The sequence below is a fragment of the Petaurus breviceps genome, unplaced genomic scaffold (assembly GCF_028583685.1).
Source record: "Petaurus breviceps papuanus isolate PSGF00001 unplaced genomic scaffold, PetGlider_PUasm1.0 90760, whole genome shotgun sequence".
NCBI classification, from domain to species: Eukaryota; Metazoa; Chordata; class Mammalia; order Diprotodontia; family Petauridae; genus Petaurus; species Petaurus breviceps.
Window position 1 is genome coordinate 7,123,252 of NW_027187338.1, and position 16,218 is coordinate 7,139,469.

The 16,218-nt window shown below is 39.4% G+C and overlaps 1 protein-coding gene across 11 annotated transcripts in view; it reads left to right on the forward strand.

Annotated features, from left to right (window-relative positions):
• MACF1 (microtubule actin crosslinking factor 1) overlaps positions 1 to 16,218 on the forward strand; it is a 410,697-nt gene that overhangs the window by 159,533 nt on the left and 234,946 nt on the right. For 10 of the 11 annotated variants that reach the window (XM_069068000.1, XM_069068006.1, XM_069068005.1 and 7 more), the window contains exons 3-4: positions 9,603 to 9,692; positions 14,608 to 14,685. In XM_069068000.1, coding sequence (XP_068924101.1) covers positions 9,603 to 9,692; positions 14,608 to 14,685 — 168 coding nt within the window. Of the gene's footprint in view, positions 1 to 9,602; positions 9,693 to 11,734; positions 11,831 to 14,607; positions 14,686 to 16,218 lie in introns of all 11 variants that reach the window. The other variant, XM_069068002.1, reaches the window with a different exon arrangement.

The window sequence follows — 16,218 nt, forward strand, 5'->3', positions numbered from 1 at the left end:
AAATTGAAATTCTTCTACCATTTGGGCATCCATCAATCCTGAAATCTTCCTGGGTCTCTCCCCCCCCCCCCCCCCTTTGACATTTATTGTTGCTGAGAGCTAAATGTTCATTCACCTTTTCTTGCCTTTCTTTCCTGGCCTTTTGCCTTAGTCCCCAAAGTTCAGTTTTATGCAGATTGAACTGTTTCCGCAGAAGCCCTGACCTCACTTAAGAGCTATGTTCTCTCTTTGATGTTCCTAAATAAAAGCTTTTTTAGAATACCTGTCCTACCTAGATTTAAGAAAGCCACATGGCAAGGTTCCCACTTCTCTTTAGAAGACCCATGTAGATATTCAAACCTAAGTTAGAATTCCAACCTTTGTAACCCTTGGACAGGTTGTTGCTTCACCTTTCTGTGTCTTCAGCTGTTAAATGGGGATTGATAATCTCTAAAAGCCTTTCTGGTCGTAATTCTATGATCCCACGTTGCCAAGACCATTGCTCACATGGTGAAATGGAATCGCAGGAAGATAAGGGGTTTGATCTCAGTCATATTTCTTGATCAGGGCTGGAGGTGGACTCCATAAAGCAGATGAAATGAATATAGTCTGTCATTGGTTTTTGCTCCTACTTTTCTAATCTTTTCTGACTTCAGAGAAGCTGTCATAGCTTTTATTCCTCTTCAAGAAGATAGCACCACCTCTAAGCCACAGCTAGCCCTCAGAGTAGGGCTTCAGAAAAGATTTGATTTGTTTTGTGTTAAAACCTGTCTCCTTAAAACTCACAGATATTATCTCTTGTTCTGTCACTTTGATTTATATTGACCATAAATTTTCCGTCTTCCCCATAGGAGGCAAAGTTTCTTATATTTTAAGGCAATGATTCTTTTTTATATAAATTTAAATTTTCTTTATTAACATCTTTTGTTTTTATATCACCCTCATTTCTAAATATATCTTTCCTCCTTCCATTCCCCAGTAAGGCAGAAGATGGTGAGTGATTCTTTCCTTTCTGAATAATCTCTTGTTCAGGCCAAGCATTCCCTGTTTCCCTAACTGTTCCTTATAGGACCTCATTTCCAGATTTCTCAGCTTTATGGTTCTAATACCTTTGGACACTTTCTAGTTTGTCTTTGCCCCTTTTTAAATGTGGTGTCCGAGGCTAGACAACTTGTCAAGTAGACAAGTTGCTGCTTTAGTAGCAACACCCCAGTGTTAGCTTATGTGAAACTTGTGCTCACTTAAAACGACCAAGTCTTGTTTTATGTACATTGTAGTTCTAGGTGGGAGGGGAAGACCCTCAGGGTTGCTCTTCCAAAGTGAAACAGTTACCATTGACATTCACTCTAAGCCTGGAGAGCCCAAAATATAGACTCACTTCTTAAAAAGGCCTATTTACTGAATGGGCTCTAAGTGTGTATGTGTAAAGGACTTAGCCTAAAAGGGCCAGGGTCTCCCATTGCATCCTGGGTCATCTCCAGTCATCCTCATAAATATCTGGTCACTGGATCCACTTGGCTCTGGAGGAGAAAGTGAGGCTGGTGACCTTGCACAGCCCTCCCTCACTCAAATCAAAGTCAACTGCAAGTCATGTCATTGTTTCCCTGATGCCATGGTCCCCTTCAAAAACAAAGGACAAGCACAACATTGTAGTTAAGCCAATTCTTATACTTAATTCTTATACTTAAATATTTGAATCCAAATGTGGGGCTCTTCCTTAATCCCCAATAAATTCTGAGCTATTATATTAGGGAGGCAGTATGAGGAAGAGTTTAAGGGTCTGTCTTAAAGGACTCATGAAGATCTGGGTTCAGATCATGTCTCTAACACAAAGTAGCTATGTCAGTCATATCAAGTAACCTCTCAGAATTCTGAGGAAGTTCTCAAAAACTTTGTTACACATGAGTACCAGCCATCTTCATTGGTGAAGTAATTTCCATACCAGGTGTTCTCTAGGTTGAAATCACAGAATTTTAGAAATAAAAAGGATCTCAGTAGCAATTAATCAACAAACACTAATTAAAAGCTTCTTATGTGCTAGGCCCTGTGCTAAGTGCTGAGGACACAAAGAAAGACAAAAACCAGTCCTTGGCCCCAAGGAGCATACGTCCTAATGGGGAGGCAGCCTATAAATAGCTTCATGCTAGATGGATGCAGTGTAGAAAATGGAGGCTGAGGCTAAAGTGCCTGGGGAAGTGCCCTCTACGTATAGAAGTGATTCCGTTCTATCCCATCTACTCCATCAAATTATTGCCTCTATCTATCATCCCTCTCTCTGTGCTCTTTAGTCTGACCCTGTCTACTAGCTGTTTCTCTTAAGTCTACAAAGATGTCCATTTCTCTTCCATCCTTAAGAAATCCTCACTTGTTATTACCATCTTTTGGATACTCTATCTCCTCTAGTTTTTCATGGCACTATTCTCTACTGGTTTATCCTTTTACCTGTTTGAATGCTCCTTTTTCACTTTCCTTTGCTAGACTTCCTTCAGGTCATACTTTCTAAGTTCCAGAATTCCCTAAGGGTCTGTCCTGGGCCCTCTTCCCTTATCCATTTATATTATTTCATTTGGTAATCTCATCACCTCTCTTAGGTTCAGATCTGTTTATTCATCTCCAAGTGCTCTCCTGAGCTCCAGTCTCAAACACCAACTGCCTTTCATATATTTCAAACTAGAGGTCCTATAGTTTAGTGGTGTCAAATTCAAATAGAAGTGTATCCCTGCAAGTCACATATTGACTTAGAAAACAAATTCACATTATCTCTGTAGTATTGTGTTTTCATCAATTTTGTTCAACATTTCCCAATTACATTTTAATTTTGTCTGGTTTTTCAGCTGAATTTGATATCTTCTTTGTGGATCACTCAAACAGAAGAAGTCTGAAACATAGCCAGCTCATTGTCTTTTCTCCAAAGTCCTCCTCTCTCTTTCCACCTTACCTATAACTGTCATGGGCACTTTAAACCTCCTTGTCATTCTCACCCCACATAGCCAATCTTTGCCTTCACATCTCCTAAATATCCCTTTCCATCTATTCACACTCATCTTCCTGGTTGTCCACATTTGAATACATTCTAGTTTCTACAGGACCCTTTTAAAAATAAGCTTAAAACTGAACATCATGTTCTGGATGTGGTCTGACTAGGTTAGAGTACTATGGGACTTATTTCTCATGATGTTGACAGTATACTTGTTATGATCTTCTCAGATTTCATTCACTTTTTCAGCAGTTACATCCCTTTGTTGTTTCCATGAAGCAGAGTAGTAAAGTGATTAGAACTTGATTCTCAGGCAATTGATCTCAGTTCTACTCTTTGTTTGGACAAGTCACTTAGCCTCTCTAGGCTTCAGGTTTCTTATTATCTTATCCAATCAGTTATCCGTTTACCAGTGTATGAATATATTATCAAATGACGTAATATTTGTAAAGCACTTAGCACAGTGCCTGGCTTATAGTAGGCACTATATAAATGCTTATTCTCTAACACTTGCCCCTTATCTATACAATGAGGCATTGGACTAAATGAACTCTATAAGAGTTCTACATCCTGCAATCCTGTGATAAAATTTGATTCTTTTAAAACCCTCCTAGCTCTTTTGCACACAAATTGTTGCCAAGCTAAGTCTTTCCCACATGATACTTGTTTTTATCATCATTATTATTATAAACCTAAATGTAAGACTTTGTACATATCTCCATTAAATTTCATCTGGTTGATCTTGTGCCAGTGTCTGAATGTGCTGTGGTTGTTCTGATCTTGTATTCTGATTTGTTGCATTGACAGCTTAAAGTGAAACAGTCTTATTAGTGTTTTCAGAACACTATAGAGAATATATTTATTGTGAGTTTTCTTCCCTGTGCCATGAACTAATGTTTATTGACTAATTTAAATTCATTATCCTTTGGTTATTTGAACAAAAATTAATCTGATTTACAAAGTAGAATGCCACCAAATTGTCAGCTAAGTAGCAACAGTGACCAGGGTGGATTGTATGTGTAGCATTAGTTTGTGTTCATAAAGTTAAGCCTAGAAAGCATTTTGACCTCCACAGGAGAAAAACACTATTTAAATACCGATATTGAAATATAAACAATATTACATTTTATTTTTTGCTTTTTGGAGGGGGGAAGGCAGGGCAATTGGGGTTAAGTGACTTGCCCAAGGTCACAGGGCTAGGAAGTATTAAGTGCCTAAGGCTAGATTTGAACTCAGCTCCTCCTGACTCCAGGGCCAGTGCTCTATTCACTTCACCACCTAGCTGCCCCTCAATATTACATTTTAGAAGGTCACTAGTTAAGAGAATTAAATCAATCAGAACAGATAATATTTTTATATTATCACAAGTGACATTAAAGTAATAGCTTTTTCTTTGCAGCCCAGAAGTGCTGACACTATTCTCTAAACCAGTGGTTTCTCCTGTTTCACAGGCCAACTGAAAAATACTTTGCTTACTTCCCTCATTTCAGAGCCACTGTCTCTCACTGAACAAAGTGTGTAAGGAAGAGAGACCTGAAGCTGTCATGAGGCTTTAATTCTAGTCTGAGTTTTTACCAATGAGTCTGGTAAATATATGTAGGATAAGGGGGTTAAGTATATGATCTTTCAAGTCCTTGCCACCCCTAACATTCTGTCACTTTGATTGTAGTTTGGTCTTCTTTGGCCTTCCATTCCAGCTTCTTGTCATCTACATATCTGATAAGCTATGTCTTCTGTGTAATAATGTTGAAAAGAACTGGGCCAAGGATGGAGCCTTATAGCAACATCTAGGTTAATCAGCATTAATCATTGTCATTTGGTGGTACAGTTTGTTTAACTAGCTGATAGTAATACTGTTCAGCTGATATGTCACCATCTTATTCATAAAGATATCATGAGAGACTTTGTCAAGGGCTTGCTGAAATCAAGATAACACAGTGCCATTTCCCTGATATACCAGTAACTTATCAACCTCATAACTTATCAAAAAGAAGAAATGAGGTTAGTTTGATATGATGTATTCTTGGTGAAACCATGCTGACTCCTAAAGATCATGGCATTCTCTTTTAATTACACATAAACTATTCTAGATTTCTCCCACCCTCTAGGTTTTTGTAAGGCCAGCATAGTCTATGACATTACATTTCTCTCCTAAAAAAGAATGTTAATAGTAGTTAACAAGTATTTATAAAGTACTTTCTATGTGTCAGACAATGTGCTAAGTACTAGGGATACAAAAAAAGGACAGAAATATAGTCCCTGACCTCAATGAACTTACATTGTAATGTAACATATTTATACATTCTAATGGGGGAGATAATATATAAATAACTAGGAACATATAAGATATACAGACCAAGTGAAAGACAGTCCAAGAGGGGAAGGCATTAGGAACTGAGCATACTAAGAAATGCCTCCTGCAGAAATTAGGATTTAGACTGAGTTTTGAAGGGAGCTAGGGATTGTGATTTGTATGTGAGTAAAGCTAGCATTTCAGACACAGGACAGCCAGTACAAAGACATAGGGATTGAGGATTGAGTACCACCTGCAAAGGACAGCAAATTGACCAGTCACTGGATTGTAGAATATGTGGAGGGGAATAAGGTATAAGAAGACGAGTAAAGTAGCAAAGGACCACATTGTGAAAAGTTTTCAGTGCTAAACTAACCATTTTATATCTAATTCTGGAGGTAATAAGGAACCACTGGTGATTGTTGAATTGGTCTGAATAGAGAATGGATTGGAGTAGAGAGAGACTTGAGGCAGGGAGACCAACCAGAAAGTTATTTCAATAGTCCAGGCGAGAGGTTGCACCAGCATGGTAACTTTGTGATCTAGAAACTTTTTAACTGTTGAACAGATTTTATATTTTATCCTTGAGGTAATGGGGAGCCGCTGGAGTTTAGTGAGCAGGGGTTAATATAGACTTTGCTTTAAAAAAATTGACTTTGTGGCTGACTGGAAGATTGGAGTGGGGAGAGGCTTGAGGTAGAGAGACCAGAATGCTGTTGTAACAGTCCAGTCTAGGGGTAATTAGGGCCTCAACTAGAATTGTAGCTGTATGAGTGGAGAGAAGGGCTCATATGTAAGAGATGTTGTCAAGGTAGACATGACTAGATTTAGTAAAAGATTGAATTTATGGGATGATTGAGAGTGAGAAATTGTGAGGATGACATCACAGTTATAGGGGCTGGATGCCTGGGACAGCGGGGGTGCCCTTGACAGAAGTTAGAAAGTTGGGAAGAGGGGAGGGTTTTGGGAGTAAGATAATGAGTTCCATATTGGACATATTCATTTTGAGATGCATATATGCTATTAGATTTTTAAGAGGCAGGCTGCAAGAGTATAGCTGGACATTAATGTGCTTTGGAGATAATAATTGAATCCATGGAAAGTGATAAGATTACTAAATTATTTTGGAAAATGCTTGGGGTAGCTAGGTGGCACAGTGAATAGAGCACTGGCCCTGGAGTCAGGAGGACCTGAGTTCAAATATGACCTCAGGCACTTAACACAAAACTGTGTGACCTTGGGCAAGTCACTTAACCCCAATTGCCCTACCTTCCCCTCTCCAAAAAAAAGCAAAAAAAAAAAATGCTTAGAGGGCCTAAAACTGAACTTTAAGTGACTTCCACACTTAGTGATTGTAACCTGGATGAAGGACTAGCAAAAAAGACTTGAATGGGAATGATCAGACAGATTGGAGGAGAAGCAGGAAAGAATAATGAAAACTTTGAGTAGAGGAGCTGGAGATATCTAATGTAGAAGACCTTCTCAGGGAGTTTAGCCATAAAGGGAAGAGGATGTAAAAGATAAATAGCTCGTGGGAGATTCTCTCATAGAGAGAATCAAGGGTTTTTTAAGGTTGGGTAGGAGGCAGCAGAGAAGGAGTCAGATTATAGGGAGATATTGAAGATTTTTGATAGTGGGGATAGCTGCTGAAGAGGTCGGGATAGAGTCTAATCAAAGATGTATATAGAGAGGTTGGTTTCTCCAAATAGAAGAGCCACGTGTTCGTCAGAGATGGGAATGATGAAGGAGATAGTGAAAGAAGTTGTCTGAATGATTAGAGTAGAAGAGGAAGGGCCAAGTTCTTGCCAAGGGGCTTCAATTCTTTATTTATTTATTTTGGTTAAGAGAGAAGGATATGGAATGGAAGTATCATGAGAGGTTGAAGGAGAAATGAGAGGATTTATAATAGCTATTGCAGAGAGCAGTATGGTGAATTGATGAAGGTGAAATAGAATATTTGCCTTCCTGCAATGACAGACTAGACCAGTTAATATTAGATAACATAAATTTGTAGTTGACTGAATTGTCATGGTTTTCTGATTTTTCTCCACATAAATTCAAAAAGAGGTAAATTCTGAGAATTTTTCAGGGTTGGTGTTTGGCAAGCTATAATTGACAATAGGGCAATGGGGCAAGGGGTTCTTATGATAGCAGATAGGTCGAGTTGGTTCACCAAAGCAGCTGGTGCAGAGGTGATGGCCTGGGAAAGAACAGAGAGGTAGAGGGACTAGAAGTCACAATGAAGATCATAAGATGGGGAAAAATGGAATGATAGATTATAATCAGATGAAGGAATTTCAGAATTCCTGAATAGACAAAAGGATATCCCTGTGTATATCTGAGGTAGAAGAGAGTGTTTAATTGTTTCAATTGTCTGACTCTTCATCACCCCATTTGGGACTTTCTTGGCAAAGATACTGGAGTGATTTGCCATTTCCTTCTCTGGGTCATTTTACAGTTGAGAAAACTGAGGAAAACAGGGTTAAGTGACTTAACCAGAGTCACACAGCTAGTAGATGTCTGAGGCCAGATTTCAACTCAGAAAGGAGTCTCTGACTCCAGCCCAGAACTCTTTAACTACCTAAAGGGAGTAGGTCATGAGAATTGAGTACATTGAGGAACCTTGAAGTTAGGGCAGTTGAGTGTTTATCATTATGTATGTTGAAGCCATCTAGTATGAGAGCAAGATTTGGGGAGAGAGACTGTGAGCTAGGAACTGAACTCATTAAGGAAAGAAGGAGAATGTTCTTGGGTTTGTTAGGCTGTGGTCACCAGGATCTTTATTAGTTGATGAATCTGGATAGTGTGGACCTCAAAGGAGCAGTAGTTGCTTATTGAAAATGGTGGAGGAAGAGTCTGGAAGCAGCAGTGGGGAACAAGCAGTATTTCTGGCTATTCCTAGAGGCAGTTGGTGGTCCTATGGATAGTGTACCGGTTTTGGAGTCAGAAAGACTTGAGTTCAAATCCCACCTCAGACATATGTACCCTATAAAATTTATACAAAATAGAAATTTAAAAGAATCAATTAAAGATGAAAAAATATTGAATCCTAGAATCAACAGAGCTTCTGGATTTCATTGAGTATACTTGGGCCTGGACTTTAGGAAAACTACTTTGGTTTCTATGTTGTTGATGAATTGGCATGGAGAAAGATGAGATATGGAGACCCATTAGGAGACTGTTGTGGTAGAACAGGTGAGAAGTGATGAGGGCCTGAACCAGAATGGTGACTATGCAATTAGAGAAAAGGGGACAGAGACATGTGGGATTGTAAAGGGAAAGGTGAGGTGAAGAAGTTCTCACTGTTCACTGTCTTGGAGTTCACCCTTTGAAGGATAGCCTGCTACAGTCGCAAAGTGATCTGGGGGATGGGTCAAGGAATGGGTATAGGGAGGGGGGTAGAAAATGGCATCTGCATAGCTACTGCTCTGGGTTCCTGGGTAGCAGCTAGGTTATAATGGCCCTGAGTGAAGTAGCTCTTCTATAGAGGTAAGGGATGAATTGAGGGGAGCATTAAATGGAAAACATAGGTTTGGCTGTGTTAGAGAAAAGCCTTGTGATTGGCTATTAAGGGGAGATTGGAAAGTAAGTCATTTTCCCACCTGCTAAACAAACACATAACCCTTGGCATCATGTAGGACTCCACTTTGGAGACCACTGCTTTTGGCACCTAAGAAGTTACAGTTCAATTCTTAGTCTCCTGGGCCAAATAAGTCTTAAGGATAGTTTCATTACATTTTAAAGCATTTGTAGTGAATTTCCAGGTATGCAGCTGGGCTTACTGTTGTAGTTCCAAACCAGATTGGTAGTACATATAGCTCTTTCCCTTCCTCCACCAGTGCCAGTAAACCCTTCGACCCCCACCCCAACTTCACCTATTGAAACCTTTCTCTTCCTTCAAGGTCCAGTTTAGTGACACTTTTCCCAAGAAGCTTTCCCTACTCCTCTCAGGCTAAAATTGTTCTCTCCTTCCTCAAATTATCATAGAGCTCTTTGTTTGGATTATTCCTTTGTTCATATCCTTCTAGTATCATAGTTAATTTATGTATGTGTCATATCCTCCTTATTTAAATTTCTAAGTTTCTTTAGGGTAAGAGCTGCTTAATTTTCCCTATTTTTATCACTAGTACTTAGAATAGAGGGACTGGAACATTTAGGTGTTTAATAAATGCTGCTGAATTTAATATAATGTATACTAGCCTGTGTAATCTCTAAATTCAAAGCTTTTTATCATGTTAAACGGTTCTCTGGGCTATTGATTTTGTAGAATGAGTTTACTGTGATCCAGGGATAATTGCACTGATGATTAATTTATTCCAGATTAAATAGTATTTATTTTTTTCTTATCCCCAGGTCCGCAAGCACATTAATGATCTCTACGAAGATCTTCGAGATGGCCATAACTTGATATCTCTTCTGGAGGTTCTCTCCGGGATCAAATTGGTGAGCTTTCTTGTCATGGGGTAATAGAGTCCTTAGTCTTTTTGTAGGTAGGGTCATTGTGCCTCTGGTTTCCTTCTTTTCCCCTCACAAGACACAATCAATGTTCTATGAGAGTAGAAGACATTGATAGTTCTTTTTTAACTGAAACATGTAACTACATAGGCAGTGCTTTCATTGTGACCTAAATGACATCATTATTTTTCAGTAGAAGCCAGAAGAGGATATTCATATCTCAAAAGCTGTTTTTTTTTGCACCATATTCATATTTTGTCTGTCATTTTCAAACTTTTGGGGTCATTTGGAGGTACAACTTTATTGAACAGGTGTGATTTTTGCTTCCTAGAAATTGTCATTGTCTTTTAATAGATTCTTCCATCTATCTGTGATCTTTGATCATTTCCTTAGATCAGCTGAGAACCTGCAATTTGCCTTTAAAAGCCTAGGTGTGCCCCCCCTACCCCATCCTAACTCATGTCTAACCACTTCACTTTTACTCTCTTGTGGATGAGTGAGTTGTCACTTCAGGAAGATGGCCATCCTGACTTTCAGTACAATTAAAGTCATTTCCTTTGGCCAGCTAGCCCCATCTTAGTCTTCGAGAGAGCCCTTTACTTCTGTAGTACAACACAATGTGAGCTTTCCCTTCCTATCAGCCTGCAGCTCTTGCCTGATGCCATTTTGAATGCATAAGCAGATAGAGTTTATAGGCACATTATCCCATGGTTGTTGATCTCATGAGATCCATATTATGTTTCTGGCGTCTTAGGCAATACATTTTTCATTGTGAGAAACTCAAAACTGGATTCATAAAATATTCATTCCTTATTGGATGATATTTTAGCTTTTAGGGGGGGATAAGGAAAGAGGAAAGAATTTTATAGATTTTGCCCAAATCTTCACCATGTTCTTACTCCAGTGTCCCATCATACCATAGAAATGACCCTGGGCTCTTGAAAGCTATTTAGATGCACCACAAGTTCTACCAAATTTGAAAGACTTTGAGTCTGGTATTGGCAACAGTCTCTACTTTCCAGCCTAATTAAGTATAGAAAAGGCTTATTACCAGGAAGTTGACCAGTAGGTAATGAATTCTTTGGCCATGGGGACCCAAGAAATACTCAAAGTCAGCTGGTTCCATTGACTTGTATATATCCTAGGATCTTTAAATTCATCCAGATTTAAATAATTAATCAAATTTGACCTATGATACTTAGAGAAATTCTTTAGCCCCCTGGGACTAGTTGCCTACCACATTCCTCTTCTTTTGGTTTCACACCTATATATACCTTCTAGCAGGGATGATTTTAAATCTTATAAACATGGCTTGTATATAAAGCTCTGTCTTGTAAGTTGTGTGCTCTATCAAAATTTTACTGCCATGTAATTCACTTCTTAATCCTCACTTAAGAATAAATTGGACATTTTGGTTAGTGTATTTTATGAGTATGTTTTTTATATTGAAATTTGTCTTATTGGTAACATCCTCTCTGGTTGTATTATTTCCTACAACATTATGTTCAAGCTCTAATGAGATCCATTTTTTTCATTTTGCCTTCATAAGAGAGACCTTTTAATATTGTCTCAGATGTTTATGGAACTATTACAACTTCATTTCTGGAAAGTTGCTATCTCCTATCTACCTCCACTCTACTTCCTCTCTTTCCTTCTTTAGCCACAATTCATGAGCGGTCTTCTAGCACTTGAGATGACTCATTGTTAGTATAATCATTTGCTCTGGCCTTTTAGTTCTCTTATTTTCATTGGGAGGTAGAGTATTTTGCTGTTGTTTTCTTTTCATCTCATCTGTATTACATTCATTCTCTTTTTCATTTTGTGTTGTATAACTGAAGAGGATGAGTGGCTAGCAAAAGCAAGATGTGTTTCATTCTTAGTCGTGAGTTTTCTCTTGTCTTCTTTGGGAGGGGAACATTTTCATGCTGACTTTACCTCTCTTCATCTGTGGTGCTTTCATTTTCTTTTTGATTTTGTGTTGTGGATTTCCTGTTGCTTTGTTGTGTCTGTGGCCTTCCTGTTCACCAAAGGAGCCAGCAGGGCTGAAGACCCTTCGCCTGGTGAGCATGCCCTCCTGGCGTCGAGCAAGCAGTGAAGAGCAGGAGGAGGAAGATGATGATGATGTAGTAGGTCTTGGACCCTTGGATCCCACCTGACACTGCAGGGACCATAAATAAGATGGTCTGTCTCTCTCTGGGTCCCCAGGAACTCCATTAACTATTGCCTCCATCTTCAATGGGGGAGTTTGCCCCCAAGAGAATAGTTAAAATTAATTGTGCTTCCTGCCACACTCTTAAATGATTTTGGATTTTCTGAGGGCATATGACAGTAATAATGTTGAGGAAGCAAGAGATTCTGTTGGGACCTAGAGACTTGGAGCTGTCTGATAACCAAGGCAGTACTGTTTTCTTCTGGAGGAGAAGTCTCTAGAGGGCCTGCAGTGTGAGGATGTGGAACATTTGAGTTATAGCATGTCATCAGTTGCTTATATCTCCCACCCTCCCAAAGACTAACTGAAACACCTCCTGACTCTCACTCTCTTAGAGACAATAGAGGGGAAAAGAAACCCTTCCCTTTGTCTTTGCCAAAGGCAACCTGTTGTTTGCCAACCACTTACTGCATGGAGTTGCTTAGCTTTGGGCAATCCTGACTGTAGCCTTGCTGGTAAGACAACACAGATTTAACCTTGCATGTTATTAGGGTGGTCTTATGTAAGGAATTTTGGTGGAGGAGTTTATGTCATAAGTATAGAGATTGGAGAGACTGTGGGAGCCTTCTGTGCTCTCAGACCCTGCTCAACTGAGAATACACCCCCTTCTGGAAATAGGATCCAGGCAACAAACATCTCATAAGCAGCCCAATGCTACTCACTGTCTCCCTGAACCCAATTTTTCTCCTGTTTGATCATAATTTCCATGCTCCAGAATTTATATTTCATGGGCTGTTTTTACCTGAGTCATATTCAGACTCCCCAAACTGAGGTGGTAAGAGAGAGGCTTCTACTAGAAAAATTCTATATACTTTCTTATAACCTAGAAGACATCCTTTTGCCCAGGGAATCTCTGGCACCCTTGCAGAGTTCCCCAGGCTCTCTCCTGCTCTGAGGACTTTATAGAAGGAGAGGATTATCTGTTTCCTCTCTTCTTTCCTGTCACCCCCATTCCTCCCTACATTATCTCCCTTTCCAATTAGTTAACCTAACTGGATCTGGACCCTACCTTCTCTGACCAGATGCCTGAAACAGATCCACTTACTCTCCTTGAGGTTATTGTTTAGCATCAAACTGGCACATAGGGGCTAATTAGATATATTTAAATAGGAGGGATGCATGGGGTCTAGTATTGGTAGAATAAAAGCAGCTCTGAATTTGTTCCTGACTTGGGTAAAAGAGTATGAATATGAAAAATGTTACAGAGTTAAATAGTTCTGTGCATCCTCATCGGAAAAGAAGATTTGGGGGCAGCTAGGTGGCTCAGTGAATAGAACACTGACCCTGGAGTCAGGAGGATCTGAGATCAAATCCGACCTCAGACACTTAACACTTATTAGCTGTGTGACCTTGGGCAAGTCACTGCCCCAACTGCCCTGCCTTCTCACCTTCAAAAAAAAAAAAGACAAAATACTCACCTTGGTCTTTGAAGCCTTTCCTATGATGACTCCTACTTCTGGGGCGGCTAGGTGGCTCAGTGAATAGAACACCGGCCCTGGAGTCAGGGGTACCTGAGTTCAACTCTGGCCTCAGACACTTAACACAGAAACTACCTGTGTGACCTTGGGCAAGTCAACCCCAATTGCCCTCCAAAAAAAGCAAAACAAATAAATAAAAGAAGGTTTGGTTCAATTTTAGTTGAATATTAATTAGCCTTAGGATAGATTAGATAATAATAATAATAGCTAGCATTTATGTAGTTCTTTAAGTTTTACAAAACATTTTTATTAGTATTGTCCCATTTTATTCTCACAACAACCCTAGCAGGAAAGTGCTGTTATTATCCCCATTTTACAGATGAGGAAGCTGAGGCAGATGGGTCACACAGTAAGTGTCTGAGGCCAGAATTGAATTCAAGTCTTCCTGAGTCCAGGTCTAAAACTGTATCCATTGTGTCACCTAGTATAGTTAGAGAAATAAATTCCTTCTGTGGTGGGATGGATATCTTCCCTGTGACCCTTTTGGTGCCATGATGCTCAGGCTTGTGGTCCTGGCTTAAACACCCTTTTTCTTGGGTATTATGTACAACAAATAAAAGTTAGCATGTCAGAAATGTGCCTCAGATTTTTTTCCCACTGATCTTTCACACAGCAACAAGAAGTTGTCTTTGCCACTCCTGTAGCTCCAGGAGATTGATTACCACACTCTCCCTAAATTCTTTCTCCCTTCCTGGGTACATTCACTTGCTCTTCTATTCTAGAGTATGTTGTATACAGTCCCCATCTGCCAGGGCCCATCATTTCCTAGAAAATAAGGCATGGTAGTACAGTTTGTTGTGTGCCACCAGATCTTCCCACCCTTCTCTTAACACAGATTTTTAAAAATCTTTCATTTAAGGAGGTTTCTTGTTGTAAACAATAGGAAAAGATGATCCAGAGTCATAGCTTGCCAAATTCAGGCACATAAAACAACTAGCAGAGGCTGATACACAGAATTAACACCAACAATGACAATATGTTGTGTTTGTGATGTGCATGGCAATAACCTAGGCATTATTTGGTGGGAATGGAGCTGGGGATCAGGCTGTTGGAGAAGACAGAGATCTTTTCTTCAAGGAATTTATTTTCAGAAGCAAAGGGCTCAGCAAGGATCCATTCTTTTCCAGTCTAGTTTCTAATTTTTGAAATGATGAGTAAAGGGATCTAATTTAGAGCAGCAGGCAGGATTAAAAGTTCTTCTCTCTTCTGATTGCAGCCCCGAGAGAAGGGCAGGATGCGTTTTCACAGACTGCAGAATGTACAGATTGCTCTGGACTTCCTGAAGCAACGGCAGGTAAGATTGCTTCCTCTAGAGGTTTAAAAATGCTTCAAGTACCCTTGGTTCTAGAGTAGGGATCAACAAATATATTTTTAATGTTGCTGAAACAGTGGCCTAGTTTCATTCTCTGGGAATCATTGGGAGAAAATATCACTACAGATGATTTTTGGTTGTTTTCAAGTTGTGTTCAACTCTTTGTGACCCCACTTGGGGTTTTCTTGGCAAAGATACTGGAGTGGTTTTAAACCATTTCCTTCTCCAGCTTATTTTACAGATGAAGAATCTCGGCAAACAAAGGTTAGTGACTTGCTTAGGGTCTCACAGCTAGTAAGTGTCAGAAGCCAGACTCAGGAGAGTCTTCTTGACTCCAGGCATAGTGCTCTGTGCACTGTGGCACCACCTAGTGGCTCTCACTACAGATGGATGAGTTGCTAATCTCTGTGTGCAACCCTACTGGTGAGTCTCTTTTCCAGTTTAGTGGTTACTTAGATATGGGCACAACCTGTTATCATTGCTTAATGTTTACATAGCCTTGCTCTCATAATATAGCAATATTATTCTCTCATTACACAGCATCAATTATAGCATCCATATAGAATATAGGTATCTGCTAGGGATCCTTCGATAGAGCAGACAGTAAGGATGAGATGTGCTTGCTCTCAATTCAGTGAGTAAGGCCTACTCATTTAAGTCTTCCAGGACACAGGTGACTTCTGTACCTTTATTAACTGAGGCTCCTGCTCTGTCCTGCCTGGAAGCTGAGCTATGTGCAGTTGGGTTGTTTGAAGAAATGGGGAAATCAGACTTAAATGCCCATCCTCTCATTTTACAAATGAGGAAACTGAATCAGGGAGTAAGAAAGTATAAAGTCACTTTGTCCAAGTTTACACAGGTAGTGTATACATTGATTTGGACCTGTTTCTTCTAACTCCACCCTTTCAATAGCACCATGGTGCTTCTTGACAAATTATTTTTCCCAGTCAAAAGAAAGCAATTTCTTCTCTTCCAAATATTCGTGGTGATTAGTTATTATTATATTGCTTGAAATTGATATTCTGTAGTCTGCTTATCCACAGTTGGATAGACTTTCAAAGACTGGCAAATGCTTTCTTATGTTTATTGAGCAATATAGTTCCTCAGACCTGATTTTTAAAAGCCCTTAATTCTTTTATTGCAGATTTTTAATGGCATTTTAAAAGTTTTGCTTTTTGCCATAGGATCATATCATGCCCATATATTCACAAATACTATTTTACTATATCCCATGATAGTTATACCTCTTTTTGAATATCATGTACGGTGTCAGATCATTAACCTTTAGAAAGGATTTAGAGAAATTGGAGAAGAGGGATAATGGTATTAAACAGGGAATAGAAGAATTAAAAAATGGGGCCCTATAGGAAAGATTTGTGGGATTGGGATGGTTAGACTATAGATAAGCAGGCCAATGGGTGATTCAGTTACTGTTTTCAAGTGTCTGTAGAAATAGGATGACTCTCTTAGACTCTCTGGGCCATAGCTTTCTCATCTGTAAAATGAAGGGGGATG